The 26,531-nt window shown below is 42.4% G+C and overlaps 1 protein-coding gene across 2 annotated transcripts in view; it reads left to right on the forward strand.

Moving 5' to 3' along the window:
• Positions 1-2,973: 2,973 nt before the first annotated feature.
• Positions 2,974-26,531, forward strand: part of CSMD1 (CUB and Sushi multiple domains 1) — a 1,077,872-nt gene continuing 1,054,314 nt past the window's right edge. The window contains exon 1 of one of the 2 annotated variants that reach the window (XM_064650377.1): positions 2,974-3,255. In XM_064650377.1, the coding sequence (XP_064506447.1) occupies positions 3,189-3,255 (67 nt within the window). In that variant the 5' untranslated portion in view covers positions 2,974-3,188. The remainder of the gene's footprint in view (positions 3,256-26,531) is intronic. The other variant, XM_064650376.1, reaches the window with a different exon arrangement.

Below are 26,531 nucleotides of genomic sequence, written 5' to 3' on the forward strand. Positions count from 1 at the left end.
CAAGCTCTCAATTGAAAATAAATCCCTGTCAAGCTACCTTTAAATCACCCTGATTAGTACAAACAGTCTTGACATATATACTCCTCCATACTGTCTATAGGGAATAGAGAGAAATATCGCCTCTGTTCAAACTCATAAATTCGTGGATTTTACGTCAGTACATTAGGTACTTAATAGACAACAGAGAGATTACAGTCATTAGGTCAGATCATATTCTGTAACTACCGTGATTAGGTACTGCAGTTCCACACTAAGCTCAAGTCAGGTTGGTGGAGATTCCTTCTGGAATGCCATGCTTCAGTTCCATAGTCATCTTACGGCTTTTTTGGCTTCGCCAAAACTTTTATGTCACACAGGGTTTGTAAAAGTCACTATGACAGCTACTGGAGTCTGTAGAGAGGCTGGAATCTTGTCTGGGGAGTCTGTGCTGTCCTGTTTATCTTAGTAAGGCACTAACTCGGGTGACAAGTGATAATATACTAAAGGTCAACAATGTTTATGCATATGGTTTACTATCATAGGATGTAAGAAAAGAGAGAAAGTATCTTTTGCAGTGATAGTGATTATGGTGCCCAGTTATTTTGCCTTACTTAGGTGCCACGAAGGGAAGAAATTAACACTCGAATAGCTCAATAGAGAAGGAATCAGGTCCCAAAAGCTCAATAAAGCCCAGAAAATCCTCAGAAGAACAGAAAGCCTCAGGAAACAGTAAATCTAAGCCGGGTGAGTCAAGACCAAGAAAGCACATATTATATCATACTGGAACTTCTGCAGAATCTGCCATGAGCAGGATTAAACAGCAACTTCTCAAATTAAGAGTGCTTACTTAAACAGCACAGCAAGAAATGTCACCATAATTACTGCTTTCAACTAGACCCAGACAGCTGTAAATGGGGTTAACTTATAACTTTTAAAAATTCTAACCCAATAGACAATACAGTGAAACAAAACCAAAAATTATTGTGATCTCTTGGGCCAGATGCAATGCAAAAAAATCTGTATTTCAAAAATCTAAGCCTCAGACTACTGCAGGCCATAAAGCAAGAGTCTCAGCTTAAGCTTAGTGTCCATATCTGTCTTTCTCACAATCATTAGTGAATTCCCCCTTGTCTGCTGACAAGGATAAGTGGAGGGGCCTGAGACACGAGGAGACTGAGCAGCTCTGACTGGGGAATTCTGCACAGCAGCTTGGCTACATGATGTCTGGTACTAACAAGTATTAGCATCATTTTACTTTCACGAATGCAAAAAATGAGTCCCCGAGGCGTTCTTAAAAAATAGATGAATACTAAGACTGGATCCCTCCTGTGGACGTGTTTGGTGTGCAGTGGGTCTGGGAGCTGTGGGGAAAGGTAGGGCAGGGACTGCAGCCCTGGCGCAGCAGGGAGGTAGCGCTTGCCACGAGATGGCAGCAATGCCACGTCTGGCTCGGCAGCCTGCCTAGCCCTGCTTTGTTAATTTCTTTCTTTTTTTTTTTTTTTTTTTTTCCGAGTGAGAGCCACAACCTTTTTACATAAATACAAGCTTATTACAAAGTCAGCCTACCTCGTTCCGTGCCCATTCACCACCTTCTTGCAACTTACATTGAGAAAACAACTTTGCATATTTCACCACGAAAGAAAATTCATCATAAGTGAATAATTACAACCTTGAAACTACCTTTCCAAAAGGGCTTGCGTTTCTCTCTTTCCTTCCTATGAGCCTTTGTGTTTTAATTACGGATATAGGTAAGCATTAATTATGAAGTCAGGCCCAGTGTGCAGTGGTGGTGACAATCTTTACAATTCTTACTGGATTTAAAGTCACTTTTTTGCTACTCGTTTGCAGGTAAGCCTGGCACAGAAATCCTTGCTGGCAAAGGACATCACCTGCCGGGATCATGGAGCATAGGGACCTGTGACAGGCCAACCCTAGGTCACCATCTCCTTTCCTTTGGGCTCACGGAACCAATCCTGCCTGGCCAGGGTGGTGGTGGGGAAGCCTCTGTGTGCAACTGCCATGCCACATTTTGATTGGTTTTTTTTTTAGTTTTGGAAAGGATTGTTAATGGCAGAAATTCCTCTTGGCAACAGGAGCTCTCGGGAATGGCAACATAAAGACAAAGCAGCGTTCCTCAAGGAGACATTGGCTTCTCTCCTTCCCCACAGGAACGACAGCTTGTTCTGATCAGCAAGTTGGAAGGAACGAGCAGGGCACATTTTGGACCTGAAAACCTTCCTCCTTCACGAGTGGGGACGAAAGCAGAGGGGAGTTTCAGCTAGGACAAAGGACTCCAGCACCCGCACCACCCACACCCCACATGTAGCTGGGGGTGCCGGACTGCAAGCAGGGCCGGGGGACAGGGTACCAGGGAATTGCAGCAGGAGTCCCCCGTGCAGGTGTAGCCCTGCAGCCGCTACCCTTCCCCGCGCCGGGGGGCACCGGGCCGGGGAAAGCCTTCTTTCCCCGGGGCTTTCGGCGGGCGGCAGAAGTCGCCCGGGGCCGCGGTCGAGGGTGAGGCCGGGACCGCCCCGGGGGTCCGTGCGGGGCCGTCCGCGGAGCGGGGTGGCTGCGGGACCGGCGTGCTCCGGCTGCGCAGCGCCGGCCCCTTCCCCTCTCCGTGGGAAGGGATGGTTGAGTCCGGCGGCAGTGGCTTCTCGTGTGGCTGGCAGCCGCTCTGCTGCGCTGCCTGCGCTGCTTTCGCCGCGATCCCTCCCTCCCTCCCTCTCCTCTCCTCTTCTCCTCCTCCTCCTCCTCCTCCTTCTTCTCCTCCTCCTCTTCCTCGCACTCCCCGCATCCCTCTCCTGCCGCCGCTGGCCGGCTCTCCCCGCCGGCGGCCGTGCACGCCGCGCTGCCCGCGGCCCCGGGCGCGCCTCCCCTCCCTCCGTGCGCGCCCTCCCCTCCCCTGGGCGGGCGGCGGGCCGGCGGCGCCGGGGCTCCGCGGGCGCTGAGCGGCGCAGCCCCGGCGCGGCGCGGGACTGATGCTGTGTGAGAGCAGAGCCGAGCGAGCCGCCCGCGCAGTCCTGCAGGAGGCGCCGGGCGCTGCGCGGCGCTCGGGACCCGGACCGCTCCTCTCCGCCTCTCCTCGCCCTGTGGTGGTTATTTGGCGCTGTCCTTAGCCCCGCTGCCGCTCGGAGGACACGGTCGCAGCCGAGAAGAGCCGCCGGGGGTTTTGTGTGAGTGTGTGTGTGTGTGGAATAACTGCGGACATGACTGCGTGGAAGAAATTCAAGTCTCTGCTGGTTTTCTGCGCGGGGCTCCTCACTGCAGCTCAGGGTAAGATTCGGGTTTCTTGCACTGGATTCGTGTAGGCTGTGGTTACGGCACTGATTCCCCCCTCAGCTAAATCACTGCCGCTCGGTTGAGCTCTCTCCCTCGCTTCGTTTCTGCGCCGGGAAACAGCAGGCTCTTCGAGCCCGGTCTCCCTTCTCCCTGCCTCCCACCTCCCGCCGGTGTTCCCCGAGGGCTCGGCTCCTGGCCGGTCACTTCCCCTGGGAGAAGCCAGCCCCCCGGCGTTGGGCAGCAACCGCTGCGGCGCCGCGATGGGAACCATGCGCATCCAGCCGCCTGGGCAGCGCCGGAGTTTGGGAACACTTCTCTCCCCGCGCACGCACGAACGGCACTCGCTGCCGTTTGAGGGACAGTCCCCGAGCTGGCAAGTTTGGATCTCCCCTCCTCCCGCCTCCCCGGCTTTTGCCGTGCTCGGGGGGGAGCGCGGAGTGGGTGGCCGCGGAGAGCCGCCCCCGCCTGCCTTCAGCCGGCTCCGCTCCCCGCAAGTTGCGCGGAGGCGGGGATGCGGCGTCGGGGACACCTCCGCCAGCTGCCTGCCCGTGCCTGAGGGAAGAGGGCTCCTCTCTGGTCGGCGTGCGGTGGGGAGAGTCTCCCACCCCCAGCTGTGTTTCTCCTTAAAAATCAAGGAGGGAGGAGAAACGAGGGGGTGACGGTGGAGAATTTGGTTACACAACTTCAGTGCTGGCCTCAGCCCCATCACTTGCCTCATCGCTGGAGACAACAACTTCCCCATTATTCACTTCGCCTCTCATTAGCCCTGCGCTTTTTCATGCTGGGAGAGATGCGAGTCTGTGTGTGAGAGAGAGAGAGGGAGGGAGGGAGGGAGGCAGCTCGCAGCTGAGCACCTGTCCATGTTACAGCCTCTGCCTTCTCCCACCTCGCTCCCGGTTGTTTTGCCTGCCTCCGGGAGAACGGTTTTCCCTTGCGATTTGTACTGTCTGAGGCTCCCTTAACCCTTCCAAGGCGCTTTACATCGTTACCACCATTTTATTTCTCTCGCTGCTTTTTATGGTGCGGGGGCGGCTGGAGCGAGGGGGAGCAGGGCGCCCGGGCTGGCGGGCGAGGCTGGAGCCTTCCCCGTCCAGCGGGTGCCCACGGCCGGGTCTCCTCTCCCGCCCGGGCGGCACAGCAGGATGCCCCCGCTTCGGCAGCCTCCGGCCGTGATCCGCAGGAAGAAGCGGTGGAAGGCCAGCCCGTGCTCCCGGGAACTGGGCGGGAGCTTTGCCCGGTCCGGAGGATCGGCTGGGGCTCCTCGCCAGCGCGGTGGCATCCCTCCCTCTTCTGCCCGGCTCCTGCCGCTGCCGCGGTCCACCGGGCAACACCACCGGCTGCCTCCGCGGGAAGGGAGTGGAGGGGGAGGAAAGCGCACGGCTTTTCTGGGGTGTGAAGCTGCGGCTCCTGGAGACGGGCTGTGCCCGGCAGCACACGGGGCCCGGGGCGGGCGGGGGCTTCTCGGCGTGGCCGCCCTGCCCAACTTCCAGCATCCCCATACGCCCCAGGTGCCTCCTTTCCGCGGTGCCCACCCACGCGGGGCTGGGCAGCCGCTCCCATCCCGCACACGTGCCGGGCACGGCGCTGCCCCGGGAGCTGCGGCCGCACACGGGGCCCGGCGGCCGCGGGACGACGGGCAGCAGCGGACACGGCCGCGCCGCGCCTGGGGCGGGCCGACACCCCCGACTCATTTGTTAAATACACTGTAGCCAGTTATGTCGTTTGACATTTAAGTGTTTTCTTTTCATGGCTGACAGCACATGCGAAAAGCTGGAGGCTGGATCATGGTTATTTAGCGACGATCCGACGTGTCTTGCTTGCATACAAAGGTTTTGCCAGGGACATTTGATCACTGCCTCTGATGCTGCTCTTCAGAATGTAATTATACCTGCTTAATGTGGAGCAGCAACACACCTACTCAAAGGCTACAAACTGACTTAATATTGAAGTCAAACAACAGGTTGAAGAGGAACCAGCGGGGACAGTTGACATAATTCCTTCCCGTTTACCTTCCTAGGCAGTCCAGCACAGGTGTCTATATTTAGTCAGATGTAATCCTGAGGTTGAAATTACGTTTATACTTTAGAGAGTGAAAGAACTCTTTCCTTAGTAACATAAAGACACACGCTTTTAAAAGCACATAAAATTTTAATTTTTAGATTCTCGGAACTCTGTTTTACCAGCCCCTTGCCATCAAATAATTTGATCACTGTAATAGGAATTCACCCGGGTTTTACTTGGTTCGGGGGTTTTATGAGAAAAAAAAAAACAGGTCCTGAATTTCTGGAGGTGTTGCCACAGGCGTTCCCATATCTTTCAGTAAAAATGACAGGTGGGCTGCTTTCCACATTGTTCCTCATTATGAAATGAAATGGAAACTCTTTGTTGCTGTGCAATTTTCTGTAACTTTTTTAAGAAGCAAGGAAGGATTAAAATGAACATTCATTGTTCACTGTGGTAGACTTGAGGTGCAGTTCTATACATTTCTTTGGACTCATTTTGTCTGATTGATGGATCTGAGTGCTTTGGAAAACATTTGGGGGATTCTTCCCTGTCCATTATGCTTTAAACATCAAGGGAAATTAGTATGGAGTCATTTAAAGGTACCACTTTCCCAGAAGCTACCCTATCAAAGCACTTATGCTTCAACAAGACAGACAGCATGGTGTTCAGCTCTGCATGTTAAGATGGGCTTGTTTGTAGAACCATTTGCTACTTCTGTTATGTTATATCATAACAAAAGTAAACATAAAAAACCTATTGATTTGCTTGAAAGACAAAACATATCAGCATAATTTCTGTAAAAATTCTTAGAACAAATGATAGATGTAGATTGAATTTAGACTAAAACTCAAGAAGAAAAGACTGAAATTTCTTTCTACTGTGACCTAAGCTCTGTGTACAATCTATTTTCAATGCAGAAATACTAATACTTACAATTGTTCCAGTACATGGTTTCAAGGTAATTTTCTGGATGTGTTTAGATAACCAACTACAGCACCTTCATTGCCACCTAATTGCCTCAAAAAAAAAAAGTACATGTGCGGGCTTAAGCACAGAGGTATCATTCAGAATAATGGAAATAGCAAAGGGAAAACATTTCTGTTCTTAAATTAAATCCAGACAGTGAAAGGACTCCCCCATCTACAGCTTAGGATTTTGTTTTAAAAAATAAATAAACCCCAAAACATTTTATGTACCTGCTGTTTACTGTAATAACTTTGTCAAAATAATTAATATAACTACATCACACAAAGTTACCACTATGTTTAACAGGCCTATTCCTGTTGGACTGAAAGTGTTTGTCTCTTTTAAAGTCATATTTTTTTTCTCCAAAACAATGCTTTTCAAGCTGTGAAACTGCTCCATTCTCTTCCAGACAAGACTAAAGCAATTCTAAGGAAAATAAGCTGAAAAAAGGAAATTTTTAGAAGACCATCAGAGCAAGGTGTTGAATACCCAGCTGCAAAACCAAGTATTCAATGGATGTATTCCCCATCCCCCAGTGCAGTAAGGAATTTGCGATAGAAAAGGCAGAACAGAGAATATCCAGCTCTGACTACATAATATTTTAATGTAAGAATGCATTTACTTTTTGCTAAGATCTGTATCTATCCCATTTTTTTCATCAAGATATCTATATGATGTCCTTAACTCTGTATAGGAACAGGAAATATGGTCAATTTGAATATAATGTGTTGGAGAGCATATCAATTCAGCAAAGATTCTCCAAACACTCATTTTAGACCATTGAACCCATGGTTAGGTTTTTAATTCCCCCCATCAGCCAGTAAAAGTTTATCAGTTTCTTTGGGGGGGGGGGGGAACAGGATACTGGTGTGAAGAGCTGTAGATGGTATACAGGGATATGCAGGCACAAGCACACATTGAACTTCAGGATGTGTTGGAATCTGCAAAGGCACTTCAGCACCGTCTGTGATCTGTATAGATAAGAACCATTCTGCCAATTGTCTATGCTGCAAATATGTCTATTTTACTGACTGTCACTCCCATGTCCCTTTATACAGACATGTATGATTTTGATCAGACATGGATTCATGTTTGGGAGGGGCAGTTGTCATTTTTTTTCCCCCGCAGACTGCTTTTTCTATACAAACATGTTAACTCTTTTTATTATTATTACTCACTATGTGGTAGAAGTATTATATATGCATTCATATATGCAAGTTTTTAGAACATCTATGGGATTTAAGCCTCCATAGTGTTTACACTCATGAAAACTTTGGTCCAGATAAATTAGGAACGATTTGAAACTGTAAATATTTTGAGCTATGCGTTCAAGATGTGCCATGCTCTATAAAAAGGCTGAAAAGCCTCAGGGGCCACTGTTTTCAACTTTTTCAAGGCATTCAATCTGTACACCATCACATTAAACTCCCTCTTGTAACCTTTCCTCGGAGAAGTAACTGCTTGATAGTGTGACTATATAAAACCTCCAGTGGATTTAAAGATAAGATGTAATTTCGTTTTGCTCAAATCTGTATTGAACCATTGTGTTCCTCTTTGACCATGATGACATTATTCTGCTAGCAAGCAGCTTTCAGTGTAAGCACAGATACTGCAGCATAGTGCTGGGCTGCCTGTAACCGGCAGGGGATGCAGTGTGGAAAGGGGAGTTGCTGATTTAAATATACAATCCACCAAAGCAGTAGCATAATTGTGAGGCGTGATCTCTAATAAAACTCAAACATGCAACTGGATTCAAATCAGGGTTGCCGATTAAGAATCTGCCCTCTAGTTCCATATGGCTGCAAAATTAGCCAGATTAGACTGAGCTAAATTGGATGTTCTTCCAATTTTTGCAGTGAATGAAGAATAAGAATCATATGGAAATTCTCCTAATGTGTATGAGTCACTTTCTTTTACTTAGAAGTTTTACTTTTCTATATCAGCTGCAATTTCCTTTAAACCATTTTTATCAGACGCCAACTTTTGAAATAGGGAAAAATGCCATTAATGCCTGAGGAAACCTGTGAGATCTTACTTTGTCCTGACACATCTTTGTTCTGGCTGGATGAAAGACTTCACTCCACTATATGACATTTCTATTGCATTTAAGAAAATCTACACTGTATTTGTTATAAGCATTTCTCAACGGCATAACTGCTTAATCAAATTACTTGGGTTATTGCTAGTGTTGTATTGACACACCAAGGCAACATATATCAGTTGTCTGCGTTTAATTGAGTGGTAGATGGAGGCAGGCATACACTGAAAACTCTTAGAGGAGTTATAATTACAAGAGTAATAGCATCTTATTGCTAATAACAAGTCTTACTTGTTCAGAGACAATAATTTTTTTCCACATTTCTTTCTCGTATGGAAAAAAAAAGAAAATTACAACAGTTTCTTGCCATTTTTACCCAGAGGGCACATTTAGTTAAAAGGACAGATCAAGATTTAATCACTGTTTTGTTGCTGATGATTAACCGGAATTCCTCTTGATTAATCCGAATATCATCAATGATTTGCTTTTAGCAAAAGACGAGCAAAAAAAACCAAAACCAAAAACCCCAAACCACAATTTCTAACAATTATAGTAATGCTTTAATTTCCAGCATAAAAATCACAATTGGTTACACCTTTTTAATTATTAAAGTATGCATTCTTGCATATTCTGAAATAGTGATTTGAGTTCCTTCAAATTAATTTCTTGTCTCATCCCTGTCAAGTAAAAGGTAATTTCAGACAGTTGCGAGGGCCCAATTCTGCTGCAATGGAAATTGAAATTTTTATTTATTTCAGAATTAGCTCAATTGACCTGTTTTGAACAGATTACTATTCCAAATAAGCCAGGGATAGTAGATACTGCAGTGGAGTCAGACCCTCCAAATTTGATCTCTTGTGGCTGAAGACTTCTGGCAGTGTTTGTATCCATGTATGACTTTGAAAATGGAAAACTAGGTGACTCTGAACAACCAACCTTGATCATATAAAAATATTTATGTATATATGGAATTAATTTGTTTTTAAACAGTATCTCTGGTATCTCTGAGCATCTGGCCTCTACCTTGCTTCCTTTTTTTCCTCTGCATTTTCCTTATGAAGAAATTATGAAGAACAATACACAGAGAAACATAGTATCGTTTTAGTCTTGAGATACTTTATGTCTTTCTTACGGTATCCCACGGATACTGAAGTACAGAATCATGTTCCATGTTCATGTCTTTGTTGTACAGTGGCTTTGCAAAAGAAACATTTGCAGCACTGCAGCTGACAGAGACCTGAATAAATAATAACGAATAAAACTTTAAATGCAGTGTTTGTTTTGCAAAGTTGCATGAAATATGGTCAGCATTTTAAAATCACATTTTGCAGCACTTGCTTCATGCCTTAGGTTCAATTTCAAGACAATGATTCTTTCATGCAATTTTGCCAAACATGAAGTTTTTCTTATTTTTTGTATTTTTTCTTCCTTGTCTGAAAGTTTTCTTTGCCTTTTTTTGCTAGAGAATAATTTCTAAATCTATATTTGAGTGTTTTTATTGAAATATTGTTCTAATGCTCTTGTTTGCAACAAACTTTTGACATTAGTCACAGAGCAAATCTGGGTCTAGGGATATATCTTTCCCTCATCAATCCTATGATTTTCAGATCAAACATAGCAATTACACAATGCTGCATAAATAATTGTTTACTTTCTTTGACCTCTATTATTTGCCATATTGTGTTCGCATACAAAACCCAAAAGAATACAAATATTCAAATTTTTCTTTTGCTTACACTGGTGCTGAAACACCAGAAACTTACAGTGCACTGGGAACAAAAGCATAGCCAGCCTTGCCCTGTACTTAAAGCTTAGGTTCAAAGGTGGGCCTAAACACACTGAGGACCACAACCAGGTTATTGTCTATTCTAAATACTGACCCAGATGTAGCTTTGATTTAAAGCATCTTCACTGTTCTTGCAGTGCCTGCTGCTGAAATGGATTGGGGAACTTGGCTTGCTTTCCATAGCGTATCTGTAAGACATGAATGAGAGCTTGGGCTTGGCTTTGGGCGTCGTGCTTGAGCTTAGAACTTGCCTTGTGTGAGTGCATCAGGGTTCTGTCTGAAGTCCTGATGAGTATAACACACACCACATAACTTGGGACCCACATCACACTGCTGGTGTACAACACAGGTGGAGGGGCAAGGAACAGGGAAGTCATTTTGTCAGGAAGCAGCTGATATTGGAAAGCGAGTGGCTAGGTATTGCAGGAATATACAAGAGCTCACAGAACCTGCCTTGCCATGAACCTTAGCAAAAAACCGCAGGTGACTGTGAGGGTAAGAAAAAAGGAAAGAAAGAGCGTACTTGCAAAAGAGGGAAATTTTTGAAAAAGCCATTTTGATAAAATAATAAAAAAGCAAAGTTTAACTTATTTTTATACTAATTTTGCATGCTTCTGGTTGTGAAACAAATGGTCATGACAAATCACACTGTTCTCATTAATGTCCGTGGGATATCAATGCAGAAGCTAACTGCTTTCAAGTGACTAAGTACACTATTTTAGCTTTGCCCCAGCAGCCAGATTCTCTATTGGTATCCCGCTGATGTTTCTTATAATGCATAGATTGAGTCATAAGAAGCATTTTTTGGAGGGGGGAGAAAATGTTTTATAATTCACTTTCAGAACCTCAGTTCAATCAAACAACTGCTAATATCACAATCAGTGACCCTCTGCATTTGCAGACATCTCACTTGATAAATTAAATTGATTTTCTTTATCTTAGCATGTAAACATCCTCAGCATACACTCAGACCCATTGTTTGCAGTGGTTCTAACACAGAAGAAAGTAATGTTAATAGATTTTATGAAGTCGACAGTGGCAGCAGTAGTAGCATTTTGATCATGAGCTGTGCTCAAACATTTCTGTTTTGCTTTCCTGTGAAACGTATTGGGAAGGCTTTATCGTGATATTTAATTGCTATAAATTAAAATACAGAAATTTTCCTTTCTTTTTTCCAGGTGCATAATGTAGTTAATTTGAAAAAACCTGCCAGTTGTAGAAAAAAAGAAGCATTCTGCTGTGCAGAGCTAGGTACATTGGACATAGAGTCTAATCGTCAGCTGAGTAGTTTGGGTTGCTTTATATCAGATTTTGACCACTTAGGACCTGATCCAAAGGTTGGGGAACTCACAGGAAAAAAGATAAATCTCATTAACCTTGAAGGATTCTGAATCTGGACTTTATTATAGCCACATATAACACAGAGAACTTACATTGAAACAAGGATGCTAGAACAAATTAATAATACTAAAGAAAAATCAAACTCTTAGTTATCATTAATATGAATTGTTATGAAATTGACCACAGAAATGCTGTTTAGAATCACAGAATGGTTTGGGTTGGAAAGGACCTTAAAGATCTCCCTGGAGACTTCTCCAGGCTGAACAGCCGCAACTCTCTCGGCCTGTCTTCATAGGAGGGGTGCTGCAGCTCTGTGATCATCTTTGCGGCCTCCTCTGGACTAGTTCCAACAGGTCTATATTCTAATTATGTCATGAGTCCCAGAGATGGACATAGTACTCCAGGTGGGTCTCATGAGAGAAAAGTAGAGGGGCAGAATTCCCTCCCTTGGCTTGCTGCGCACGCTGGATATGATCGGCCTTCTGGGCTGCAAGTGCACGTTGCTGAGTCGTGTTGAGCTTCTCATCCACCAGCACCCCAAGTCCTTCTCCTCAGGGTTGTCTCAATCCATCCTCTTTCCAGCCTGTATTTGTCTTTGGGATTGCCCCAACACATGTGCAGGATCTTTTTAAACTTCATGAAGTTTGCACAGGCCCACCTCTCAAGCCTGTCCTGGCTGGAGGTCAGGCACAACTTGGTGTCACTTACATGGAAGATAAATCATGCCCCAAAATTTTTTGACCTATCTGAATTGTATTTCACTCCACTGGCTTTCACCAGATATGTAATTTATTTGGTTCTTAGGAGAGATTAACCTTTAATTGCTTTCTTTAGCAACATTTAGTAAACAGAGTGATAGCATTGAGATGATCTGTGCAAACAGCAAAGAAGTATTTCTTCAACTCATGTTGCCATGACAATTCAGATTTTTCTTGTCAACTCCTGAGAAGCTTCAAAGTAATTTCTTTAAAGCAATGGATCAGGGGATATTTTTGAAATTGAAGTTGCTCTCTTTTTTCAATTTAGTATCATTTAACACAGTAAGGGACCTGACCCAAAAGATTTTAAGATCTACAAACAAGAACTATTGCAAAAAATATAGCGTCATGTAACCCTCTTCATGGATCTCTGATGATGTACACCAGCAGTGAAGCTGACTTCAGATACTTTATCAAGAGATTTAGATTTTTTTTTAACTATATGATAATAATAAATAGCTATTGTAAAAATAATAGTGGATAATGATGAGTGGAGAGGCCAGTTTATAACTGTCATTTTGATACTCAGGACAATATTTTATCTTGCAGCTATTTTGATTTTAGATTACAGAAGGATTAAAGAACAAAGAAGGACTAAACATTTTTGTTACAGTTACAATTATAAAATTAGTTCAATGAGTGAAGAATAAAATCAAAAGGCTGTTGTCCACATATTTATATTACTATCCAAGATAACTCCTGTATACAGTGCTATTAGTAATCAAACTGAGTGTCCCTCTTTTTATTTGTTTCAATTGAAATAGCCTGTTTTGAAAAAAACCACAAAAACTAGTCCAAACTACTTTAATTTAATTCTTAAGAAATAAATTACTGGCTTAATGAGGTATTTCTTAGGTTGCTATTAGCAGTGATGAAAACATTGTAAACGAAAAGAAGATAATGTGAAGTGCTGTTTCTGCTGGGAAAATAGGTTTCTCTGTATAGAAGATAAGAAAAGTAGATCAGTAATGGTTTTCATTTTAAAATGTTCCTGACAGATGATGGCTACTGTGTTGGTGTAGTTTGTTTACCACTTTGCAATAGATTTGAGATGAGTCATATCACATTAGAAGGAAAATTGAGAAGTTGTTTTGTCAAAGGGAATTCAGTTTTCCTTTTTTATCATATATACTCAAATTATTAGTTCTCTTTAAACAGAGACACCTAATTGATTTTTTTGTGTTTATTCTTGTTGTTTCCACAAATCTGAGTTCCTCTTGCTAGAAATTGTAAGTGCAGATCTATCATTTCTATGTACTGGATAAAGTGATTGACCTGGAATCTTCAGTCAGTTCTCCTCATGCATCTTCTTTAAAGTCTTAGCCATTTTATTTTCAAGTGAGTTTGTACCACAATAATTTCAACATCTACAAGCACGGTTGTTTTTCACAAGCCTTTCTATTCCCTTGCCTTCAGAATGGGAGTTGAATCAGTAAGGACTATAAGATGGCTTCTCAAGATTTTATGTTGTATAGAAATTATTATTTCTGTCTTATTTCCTTATTGACTTTGTAAGTCCGCTTTACTGATAGTGCATCTTAGTGTATCCACAGTGTTAGGAAAAATGGTACTTATAAGAATATTTGATAAACACACTTGTGGATGGAATACTTATGATACATCAGGTCATAGACATTCAGCAGGAAAAACAACCTTCTTTTTCAAAATATCTGATGGAAGAGGAGATCCGTTTGTTGAATAAAATAACATGTGCATACTGAACAATAAAACATGTCTGAGCTCATTTTACCTGCAAAACAAGCTTTAGTGTCAAGTTTAAGGATGCTGGGAAGAGGGCAGAAGGTCCTGTTTATTGTCAAGAGCCTAGATTGTATTTTTACTTTCTTTTCAGTAGTGCCAAATATCTGCAGTTCCCACTGCCATAAGAGAAAATTGCAGATCTCAGCACTTTTGAACATAAAGAAATTTGTACTGTTTTTACTTTTACACTTGAGAATCATCATAATCTGAATGCAATACACTGTTGTAAAGAGAATGGATAGACAAGAGTATTAAGCATTTACTACTGTTATCTCCCAGGTAGTTTCTGAATTAAGCAAAGTTTCCAAACCTATCGTTGTTATTTTTTTAGGAAGAAGAGATTCCTCAAGGGAAGTTTGTTTTTCTTTAAAACTGCTGTACCTAAGTAATTCTATGTATTATAAAAAAAAAAGAAGAAACCAACCTGGATTTGCTGTTGCCTGGAACAAAACATTTGTGATTACAAAGTGAATGTTAAACACAGCAGCAAATCAGAATTTGTAGTGAAGCCAATTTACAGACTACTGGCTGTACTGCATAATGGAGGCCATTGTCCTGGACCGACATTAAAAGCAATCAGTCCCACCTCCACTTATGTTTCCTCTATGAGTATTCATAATTTTTACATTTATTTCCTATTGATGGTAACTAAGTGCAGTTCCTTGTAGCTCCATTTTTCTTTCTAAGAAACAGGCTGTTTCTAAGGGGTGAGCAGGCTCTGGTGGGAAAAAAGTGTCTACCCAGTTTTACCACTGTAGAATAGGTCCAAAACTTCTTTTGATATTGTGCATTGTGCTGCAGACGATATTTGCAGGATGGATATATATTTGTGCAAATATTTTGAATGTGCTTTGTCACTGCATTGGGTTTGTATAGCCAGGTTTTGGTAGTGGGGATGCTTTAGGGGTGGCTTATGTCAGAAGCTTCTAGAAGCTTCCCCCATGTCCAGTAGAGCTCATGCCATCTACTTCCTAAATGGACGTGCCGCTGGCCAAAGCCAAGCCCACCAGCAATGGTGGTAGTGCCTCTGAAAGAACATAGTTAAGAAGAGGGAAATAACCAGTGCAATGGCAACTACAGCTGGGAAAGGGGAGTGAGAATATAGGAGAGGAACAACTCTGCAGACACCCAAGTCAGTGAAGAAAGAGGGGGAGGAGGTGTTACAGGTGCCAGAGAGAGATTCCCCTGGAGCCTGTGGTGCAGACTATGGTGAGACAGCTGTGCCCCTGCAGCCCATGGAGTTCCTGCTGCCCCTGCAGGGGGACCTAAGATCCACCTGCAGTCTGTGAAGGACCACACACTGGAGCAGGTGGATGCCCGAAGGAGGCTGTGATCCTGTGTTGTTGCAGGCTCCTGCCAGGACCTGTGGACCCATGGAGAGAGTAGCCCACAATGGAGCAGGTTTGCTGTCAGGACTTGCGACCCCGCTGGGGACCCACAGAGCAGTCTGTTCCTGAAGGACTGCAGCCCATGGAAGGGATCCACGCTGCAGCTCATGGGAAGGGCTCATGTCGGAGAAGTTTATGGAGGACTGTCTTCTGCGAGAAGGACCCCATGCTGGAGCAGGGGAAGAGTGTGAGTCCTCCTGAGGAGGAAGGAGCATCAGAGACAACTCTATGTGATGAACTGGCCGTAACACCCCTTCCCTGTCCCTCTACACTGCTGAGAGGAGGAGGCAGAGAAAATATCAGGGGTGAAGTTGAGCCCTGGAAGAATGAAAGGTGGGGGAAAGTGTTTTAAGATTTCGGTTTATTTCTTATTATCCTACTCTGATTTGATTGTTAATAAACTAAACTCATTTCCCTGAGTCGAGTCTGTTTTACCTGTGATGGTAAATGGTGAGTGATCTCTCCCTGTCCTTATCTTGATCCATGAACCTTTCATTATATTTTCTCTCACCTGTCCAGCTGAGAAGGGGAGTGATAGAGCAGCTTTGGTGGGAACCCAACATCCAGCCAGGGCCAGCCCAGCACAGTCATATAACACCAGTGCTTCCAAGTACAGTTTTGTACAGCAGAAGCATTTTGTGTGATTGTCTCAACAGCAGTTAGCTGCTCAGATCTACTCAGTTATGCTCCTGTTGTCTTACGTACTGTCCCAAAAGAGCAATGTGCATGAGAATCAGGTCCCCTGAGGGTAAAAAATCAATTAAAACGAGAAACTACTCTTTGATGCTAGAAGGATAATGTACTGCCCATTGTGAAAAAATGAGCCATTGTGGTGATGGATTGTGTCAGGTGAAAGATGAGCATTCAGCATAGACAGTCGATAGAAATCATTCTTATATTTCATTGACAAATTCTTCAATAGTACCATTGAAGAAGATAGGGTATCTCAAAAAAGAAGCTACATGTGAAAAAGTATGACAGCATTTAGTGGGGGTTTCGGTCAAGACTACTTTATTTTTTTAAGTCAATCCTTACTCTTGTCATTTGCCTTCTTTCACTTTTTTTTTCTTGAATATTTTGTCTATGGTTATATTTATTAAAGTCTATTAGGCAGTGACATGTGTGTGGCATGATTTATTAATTTGTTTTATGGTATATCCTAGAGCGTAGGGACCCATCATACAAAGGATTATATGAACATAGAGAAAATGAAATGAATGACATGGACAACATTGTGACAGGAAGCTTAAGTCTGGGGAGTATTGTTTCCTGCATGATCAGAATTAAACAAAAAGCCTTGTCTTCTGAAACCTAGGCCATAGGAGCTGTCCTGTATTTTACAGAGGACGTAGCCCAGCTTAGTTAACTCATAGCCGTCAATAATTATTCAGTGTTTTTTTCTGGTTTCCTTTACTGGTATTTGTCTTGCTGGAGAGCAGTGCATAATCAGCTTCCCTTATTGTCACCAGTAACACAGGCATACTGATGTAGTTTTACTAAGCAGAACTGGTAAAAGCTCAAAACTTGAAATGTCTGTTGGCAACTGTCCTCAGTGGCACCTCCTGGTGCCACTACTGCGAAAGTCTGATATGGTCTCATAAATAACGACTGGTGCCCTCATGGGCATGGCAGTTCAGCTGCTGGGCTGATACAGGCATTATGCTGACATGCTGAAAATCATGTCTTTTTATCTTGTAGGACTGGCAGGGCTGACACCATAAGATTTGCATAATTAAACACTATTTCTCTTTTTTCTTCCCTTATGTTATTTAAAATTTGCTCTTTGCAGAGCTTATCTTTCTTGTTCCAGTCATTATTATTTCCTCTTGCTGAAGGAGTATAAGATACCTTCTTTATTATTCTCCTATATGTCTGTTTAACATTCCCAGGGTGGAAAGCGCCTGGGGTCTAGTCTGTGATGACTCCGGCACAAAAGCTGAAGATGGGCACTCTTAAAACCTGAATTAAGTCAGGGACATAAACTGTGCCTAGATTTTGTTCACGTCTTATGAATTTGGTTAAGTTTCAGTCTTCACATATTTAAAAATGCAAAAAGTGTCACATCAAATCAGACCAAAATAACCTCTATCTGACAATGGCCATTAGCAAAAGCATAGAAAAAAAATACAGGAAGCAAGATATAGACAGGCTTTTATGTTTTAGCAGCCTCTAGCCAGTTTAGAGAACTCTTAGCCAGAGGTTGCATCTATGTTCAACATCCATCAACAAATTTAACCTTCACAAATCTGTTCTTGAACCTACTCATAATTCAGACTACCACAGTATTTTCTGACAATTTGTTTTACAATTTAATTCCTGCTGTGTGGAAAAACACTGCATTTTACTTGTCTTGAAGCTTCTACCTGCTCATTTCCCTGAGCACTTCCAGCTCTTCAGAAATACTTTACCCTACACAGAACATCTGACAGATAGGAAAGAATTATGTAAATCTATAAATTACATACTTTTCCCACGTACACCTAAAAAATCCATATGGATATTTAGAGTAACGAGCTTCAATCAATACTAATGGATGTTTCCTAAGTGCATTTCTCATAATTTTTAATGATCATGATATTGTCAGTGCTGCTGATGCACTTAAATGAATAATAGTCTGTATTTCATTATAAACAACCACTTGCCTTTATCCCACCATCCCATTACCTGTTTTTTTATTCTCATAATAATATTTTATTGTTTGCTTTCCAATAAATAGTAAAGACTGTACATTGTGACCATCTGGATGACACTGATGTTCAACATTTTGCCCTATGAGACATTTCTGGAGGGCCAACAGAGAAAATGCTTAGAAAATTAGGTCCTGGCTGGAAATGAATACATCAAACTGGATGCTTAGTGATCTAAGCACCTCTCCCACTGATGTTGACCTCCATGGAGCGTGTAGCTCGCTGATAATATAAAGTGCACTAAATAGTAGATTCATCTTGCATGTATGCTGTTTGCCCCTCTGTGGTCCAGCGTTTCACTGGTTGCCAGTCATTTCTTAATGGGTTCTGATGAGGGATTGGGTTTCTGCAAAGATTAGGGAAATGCTGCAAGCACTTCTGTTAGAAAAGGTTTAGGAAGAGGTCTGTTGTACTGAGAACACTGAATCCACTTCATCCTTAGCAATCAACCAATTTCTGCCCTTACGAGACCCAGATTTAGAACAAATTGTGAAAAAAAACCCACGAAAAGACATTGAAAATTCTGTCCTTAGATAGAAACTTACCTCAAACCTTAAAACCTGCAAGATATTCTGTGAGCTCAAATCCATAGGCTTCTGATTGCAGTTTCGCGTTAGAAAATTTGTCACTGTCTGAAAAACAATTTTTTCTCTTGTTCCCTAAGACCGTAGCCTTCCTACAGGCCTTTAAGATGGCTGCATAGGATGCATAAAATCTACCTTTCCCCTTTATTCTACCTCTTGCTCTCAGGACTGTCAATAGAAAAACTTCCCAGCATCATAAAAACAAAACAAAGTGATGCAAATAAGTAATCAGCAAGAGCACAGCTGACCACTGGGAACAAGAGTAGCATGAGACAGAAGAAATCAGACTCACTTTAATGTTAGCAAGTGTTCCATGACTGTTCTTGCTTCTTCATTCTGAAAGGCTGTATTTAATTTCCATAAATGAGAAATTTCTGAATATTCCTGATACAATCTATTCAGGAAAGGAAAGCATTAATTACTCCTATGCTGAACAAACAAAACCATTGCTTAGCTTTTGAGAAGGGATAAGAACACGGGTTTTAAAGTCAGTCAGTCATCATGGCTAGGCTTCGCGAACGAAGATTTGGGAAGGGATCTACCCACGTTTGTTACAAGCGTGTTGGTGGCTGAAAAGGCCAATACGAGACAGGCATGTCCGGTTGCAAAAGGCACAGCAGAAAGACTCCTTAGATGGTATATTCTGCAAGGCACGATTCTTTCTGCGTTGCCTTTTCTCCTCAAGAGTGATCCTGTGTGCTTTCTCAAAAGTATCAGCAGTGTTATAGATGGTGTGTCTCCAGACCTCCCGATTGGAGGCCAGAGTAGACCAGTTATGGTGATCAATATGGCCAAGGCTGAGATGTTGTTTTAGGGAGTCCTTGTATCTTTTCTTCGGGGCTCCTCTCTTGCGGCAACCGGTGGCAAGTTCACCATAAAGCAAGATCTTAGGGAGGCGGTGCTCCTTCATCCTGGAGATGTGACAGGTTTTAAAGAGGTGATCGGAAAAGGACTACTTCCCAGCAACATGTAATGTATCCGATGTGCTGCAATCTAAATTTCCAACAGGACAAGGCAAAGACTGAGTTCTTTGGGCAGGAATGTTTTAATGGGATAACAAAATTATTTTTTAAGCAAGCTTTGTTTTCTGCTTGATTAGAAGAACATTTCACAAACATTTATGAAAAGGAGAAAATGTCTTAACAGATGAAGATTATGATCAAAAACTGGATTTAGGTTTACAAATAAATAGTGTTTAATTATAAAAGAAATTGCTGCTTTAGGTAGTAATACTTTAATGTTGGTTTGGGATGACATAAGAATTTGTGTAGTCCTGTGTTTATATATTAAGCTTGCCTCTTCTAAAAATTACTCACTTGACCATAACAAAAAATGCCATATAGAATATCTCAACCATTTGCATCAAAGGATCAAGTGGCATGTACATTTAGTTGCTTAAATTAGTAGAACAGTGTTTCTTCAGAGAAACTTTATTTAAAGAGATTTTTTTGATAAACTCTCTTTACTGTTATGTTGCTGGCATAATCCTTCAATATCTATCTTGTCTTCTCTCTGCCTAGAATTTTTTGTAAGTATAGTTAATGTACCTGAAAATTTTCAGAAAATAAAAACCCAGTGATTATTCTAATACAATGTAATATAATGTATAAGTTCAAAAGCTAGATCTGAGATGTGCTGAACTCTTCAGTTCCCAATTTATTTCATGGATGCTGAGGAGATTTTCTGGTAAATAAATACACAGAAGGATTTAAGCATCAGCTTTTCCCTTTATTGTGAAGCTATTTACATCTAGTACTTAAATTACCAAACTACCACTCTGCTTTAATCCCAAAACCACACAAATTTGCACAGGCCTATTTTTAATTGGAAAATACCCTTTGAGCCTAATATTACATTTTTTTGGCATACTCAGAATGGTTGCATACTGTGTCAGTTTGTATGACTGTTATTGAACAGTCATTGTAATCTTCAATATAGATGCTCTTCCATGGGGATAAAATTGCTTGGCTTTCTTTAAGTGTGCCTGCCAACTTTGGCCTTACATAAGATATTCCTGGGGGTGGAAGTGGTACCCTCTCATTTTCCCACAGAAGAGAGAGTAATTTAAGAGTTGGAGCACTTAGCTAGATTGTGAAAATATATGTTCAGCTACCTCTTCCCATAGACAGTTAAGGGCTGTCTCATCCTCTTCTTTTTTCCTTGCATATACTGTGACTGCCCTTGGCTCTCCTCTGTTGATGCAGTGGAGGTTTTTAATTAAAGTTTCCTTTGGAGGTAGAAGATTTGGGTTGCAAACCTTGCTTAAAGAAAATCAATCTGAAATACTAAAAAAGTTGCTGGGACACCTACTGGTCCCCTCTTACATGGAGAGCATTACTTGTCACATCAGAGTCATGCTTCTGGGTGGGTTTCTGTCTTGCTCAGTGAATATTCAATTATTCTATGAAAAGTGGAATTGCAAGTAGTCTGCTTGAAATATTGCTCTGAGGTTCATTTGCCAGTAAATAAATAAAAGATAAGTACTGCAATACATATTTTCAGCTGATTTCAGGAAATAATCAATAGCTTTTATCACTAGAGACCTAACAATCACCATGTTATACCCATCACATAAATTTACAAAGAAATCTTACAAAGAGAGGTAAGCTATTCTCAGGGAGATTGATTGATTTGTCCCACGGTTCATATTTATTTAAAATCTTGGCAAAATATTTTTTTTCTTCTAGCACAAAGTTTGCAATGCCACTTAACTTATAACTGCCACATCTCTGCTGACATCATCATTGATACTTGAGAGATGAAAAAATTTAGGTCTAGATATAACACTCCCCTTTGAAATTTACATGCATTAATCTTAAGTTGCCCAGTTACCATGGTGATGAATATAGTATAAATATATGTGTGCACATGTGTCTCAGAGAGAGAGACAGAATTCAGTCATTTGAATTTATTATGGAGGTAGTACCATGGTTAACATTCACTGTTCTTCAAGTTTTGTCCATTTTTCTAATAACGTAAAAAACTTTCCGTTTGTTTAAAAGTGCAGCAGTCACAGGAAGCTCCTGCCACACAGGAAGACGCCATGTCTGAAATACTTCATGCTGAACTATTGAAGTTCAGCAGCTCAAGTCCACGACCTTGAACTTCCACCAGGGATTTCTGAAATACCGGAGCGATCTGCTGGCAGTGTATTGCCTTGCTTATCAAATGCAACATTACATGGATTTTCACCTCAAGACAGAAGGAGTCATGTAATCGATACTGGAGGCCACAGATGTGTAAATTTATCACCAGTTTCATTTCCCTCAGGATGACACATTGCATTCTGGCACCCTGTAAACAGAGGAATGCATTTAGAACAGCTTTTGATAGCTATTCCACCATGCTAAGGAGTAGGACCCCCTGGAAAGCTCTTTCCCCACTCCATGAATGCAATGTGACCAAAATATTTTTAATTTTACCACTCTATATGGACAACAATATTTTATTCCATTTTACTACGTGTAGTAAAATAATGCATTCAAATAGGCACAAAACTTCCTCACCAAAACAACAATAAAAGGGCATGATTTTATGATTTTTGGTTTTTTTTTTCATCAAAACCAGTTTTAAAAACCTACACTTAAACAGCTAGTGAGGAACCCAGAGGGACAAAAGTCTGTTTATGGATGCAATTTAAACTAGCTCTGTCTAAGAATCGTTTTTTTTCAAATTGAAAAAAAGCAAGCAAATCTTCAAAAAATATTAAATACAGTCCAAGAAACTATAAATCAGTGAATTTAACAAGGGTTGTGGGGAAAATTAAACTACTATAAGGAAGTGTGAAACAACAGCTTGAAAATCAGTTTGATTAAGGATAACCAGCATAGATTCAGGCAGGGGAGGTCATGCTTAACTAACCTGCTGGAGTTCTTCGAAGATATCTTCCCTTATCTACTGCTACTGTAGATAAGGGAAATTCAATGGATGTAGTCTACTTGTAAGCCTTTGACAAGGCACCACACCTGAGATTAATGGCTAAGAGAAATCATCATGAAAGCAAAGAATGTGGGATGGAAAACTAGCTTAAGTGTAGGCCACAAAGGGAAAATCTGGACAGTTTCTTAGGAGCCAGTGTTGGGCCCTCTGTTGTTCATGATTATGTATGTCTGAATGTAAGTGAGAGGGTGGAATAATTTGTAGCTTATGGGGGATCTAAAAGCATAGCAAGAAGTGCAGAGCAATGTGCTTGTGTTCAAAAGGTATTGTATCCTTTATATAACTTGTTAAGCAAAAATAAGCAGAATTTTGCTAGAAAAGTATAGAATAATTAATATAGGAACACAAAACCATAATAGAAAATACTCACTAAATAAAAGTCTTCCAATATAATAAACAAGAGAACAAATTAGGAGTTATTAAGGGCATAAGCTGAAGTCATCAGCCTAGAGGAAAAGAGCCTTTTAAAAGGTCAACAAGATGCAAAGAACACAGAAAACATACTAAAGAAAACAATATTGTTAGTTTGCACAAAACCATAGCAAGAGCATCTTTTGGACATGGTCTACAATATTTCTAATAGTTGTTCAAGGAAAAAAATATTTTCATGTTGGGATTCATTGCAGGGAAACAAAGGCTATAAGGTCCCAGTAACTGTGAAGAATGTTAAAGAACCTCAGGGCTTATTTACTGTAAACCAGGAAAATATATGATGTTTTCAGGATAGTAGGACCAAGGGATTCTAGTCAAAATTAAGGCACTGTTGTGTTAGGCATGCTAATGGAAGACAACACCTTCCTGTACCAAGGAGCTTATAATAAAACAGTTTAACTGTACAGACAAGGAGAAAAAAAGACACAAGGAACACAATAACTTATCCAAAGAAGGTCTATAACTGAATTTTGATCTAGAATTCATATTTTATGTGTCCAAATTCAATATTTTATATAATGACTTACATTATTCCTTTATAGGTGTAAGGGTTTTGCTTAATATGAGGTAGAAAACCTAGGTGATTACCTTTTTTATTCGTATATGTAAGCTTAGAAATAAAAAATTCTTCCTCTGCCTTTATTCAGGGCTTAACCTTAGTCACTGATTCCACAGACCACTACTTAAATCTAATAAGAAATAGATTAAATTTTTAAAGAATCTTTACATTCATTCTTAAATATCTGAATTTCAGAGAAAAAAATATTCATTTTCCAAGAAAAATAATTAAATAATATATATAAATGAGTCCAATAGGCATTTGGTTTTATGTGAGAAAAATGAGGAAAACAAAATTAACAAAATTTATCTGAAATGGCTATTTTTTGATTAAGATGGACTTAATTCTTTATGACTTTCTTATGCTCTGAGATCTTCTAGGAAATAAAATTATTCTCAGAAGATCAGCATTTCCTCCTAGTTATGGAAAGTTTCTTTGCTGTATGACTCAGAGCTTTGAAGTTCATATATTTAATCTTTTCTTTCATACATACATTCAGTCTTACAGCTAGGGCTATATCCAAAAAGAGACTTTGATGCTACAACATTAGGAGCCCTGGTGCCTCACTTCCAAACTCTGGTCCCAAAACCTGAAACTGCAAGTCTGTGTTAAGCTTTATTTCTTGTTGGGGAAAAACCTAGATATCTTGAAATGAAATCATGAATAGGCACCAGGCAGGGTGTTTGTACCAGTAGATACAACATCCTCTATCCCTCCCTCCTCTGAATACATTTCACGCAGCCCTGTGTGGAGGAGACCCTTCTTTACTACTATATTTACTACTGCTACATTTTCCTAGCTATCCTCTTGTCTTCCATACATTCAGCTACTGTTTCTACACACAAAACTGCATGAAATCTCAGTCCAAGTTTGACCATTTGCTCTGATGGCACATACTCTCCTATGTGTGGTAACTGTAGATCCTGCTCCTCAACCTTCATGTTATTCATTGTATGGTTCAGGCTCATGTAAAATACTCCTGATCTTCTAGTCTAAACAAGTTTTATTCAGAGTGAACTTTGCAATGGGAACATGAGTTAAGGAAAATGTTGGTGGCCTTAGCTGGGTAATGAACTGACTCACCTACTGCAGCAGTTGTAGTCATTATTAAGGAATTCACTGTGCATAGGGAAAGATGGAATCTGAAGGCAAGGCACTTCCAGGAACTTGGGTCAAGGGCATTTTCTGTTGTCATGGGTTGAGGTGGCTGGGTTTTTTGGTAGCTGGGGGGCTACATAGGGTGGCTTCGGTTAGAAGCTGCTAGAAGTTTACCCCCAGTGAAGCCGATGGTAGCTGGCTGCAGGAGGGACTTCCTGCTGCTGGCTAAGGGAGAGCCAATAATCATGCTTCTGTTATAACATATTTAAGAACAAGTTTGTTGCGCAGAAGAATTATTTCAAGCCAGAGGAGAGCTGACCAAAGCTCCCGGGCAGCCCCACTGCCTCCCCCGGCATGGGGAGCGGTGGAGGGGGGTGGCAGCAGCCCAGCCCGGGCCTCTCAGCACCTAGCCTGGAGCAGGCAGTGATGGCCCCTGCAGCCCCCTGCAGCCCCCGGGCCCACCCCGCGAGCAGCCCGTGCTGGAGCCCGTCCTGCCCAAAAAGCCGAACAGCACCGACAGCGCCAAAGCCCCCAAGGTGAACTGTGAGGGATGGAGGTGGGGATGCCCTGGGGGTTAGGCCAGGGCGGCAGAGTGGCCCCTGCTGGCGGGCACTGCCTTCCCCCCTGGCTGAGTCGAGCTGGGCCGGGGCTGGGGCGACCCGCCGCGGTAGAGCTGAGCCCATGCCGGAGGAGATGGATGCTTGGAAGAAGGCCATTACCCCCCGTGGAAGGCCAAGAATGGAGCAGAGTCCTTCAAGATACTTATGGCCCGTGGAGAGGAAAATCCACACCGGAACAGGTTATTCCCGGGTAGAACTCATGGCCCTGTGGGGGATCCACATCGGTACAGCTCACCCTATGAAGGACTGCATCCTATGAAAGACCATTGGGGTGCAGAGACCCCTCCCCGCATCCCATGGAGAAGTGACCCTCAGGACAGTAGATATGGAAGAACTACTGCCTGAGGGATGGACCCACATTGGAGAGGTCCATCAAAGACTGTTACTTGTGGGAGGGACCCCACGGAGCAGGGGAAGGACTCAGAGCTGTGGCCCCCCTGTAACCTGTGGTGAGGACCGTGGTGGAGCAGCCTGTCCCCGTGCAGCCCATGGAAGAGTGACCTATGGGACAGCAAATTTGGAATACCTATTGCCCGAGGGGTGGACTTGTCTCCCTGCACTGCTACAGGGTGGAGGAGGGAGAACATGGAAGGAAGGAGGGGTGGGTGGAAAGTGTGTTTAAGACTGTTTTATTTCGGGTGGAAAGTGTGTTTAAGACTGTTTTATTTCTCACTCTTTAGATCCTGTTAGTAATAAATTTTAGTATTAACCCCACATTGAGTTTTTGGTTTGCCTGTGTGACCTTTCCCAGCTCAGAGCGACTTTAGCGGGTGCCTAGAATCCGGCCAAGGTCAATGCGCGACATCTGTGTCTGTCTCCTCTCATGTCAATCTTGAACATATACACAGATAGGAATGGGACACAGCCTTTCTTTAGGGCTTGTTTCACTTGAATGAAAAGCAATTCAAGAATGATGCAGTGGATTTGGGAGAGAATTATGGTATCCTACTGATCTGGTGTGGTTCCGTGGAAAGTTTGGGACTGTAAAACATCCTAAATGGACTTTTTTACACTTGATACATGAAAGTAATTGGAAAAAGCTCGAGCATCATATAGTTTAGATGCTTCAAGGTTGAGGCAGAAATAGTTTTCAAGGCTAGGGACTTCTGTTCCAGTTAAGCCCTCATCTTCTTTTCAGCGAGGAGGATGTACCTTGCCAGTTCAGGAGTGCAGGGCAATGTCCCCAAAGCCCATGAGGTGGCAGAGGCAGCACTGCCAGCCCAGGCCACACAGCAGCCTGAGCCCAGTGTGGGGGGCTGGTGGCCAGGGATGCTGGTAGAAGGGCTGGCAGGCAGGGAGGCCAGTGGGG

This window comes from Pseudopipra pipra, chromosome 3, assembly GCF_036250125.1.
Source record: "Pseudopipra pipra isolate bDixPip1 chromosome 3, bDixPip1.hap1, whole genome shotgun sequence".
Classification (NCBI taxonomy): Eukaryota; Metazoa; Chordata; class Aves; order Passeriformes; family Pipridae; genus Pseudopipra; species Pseudopipra pipra.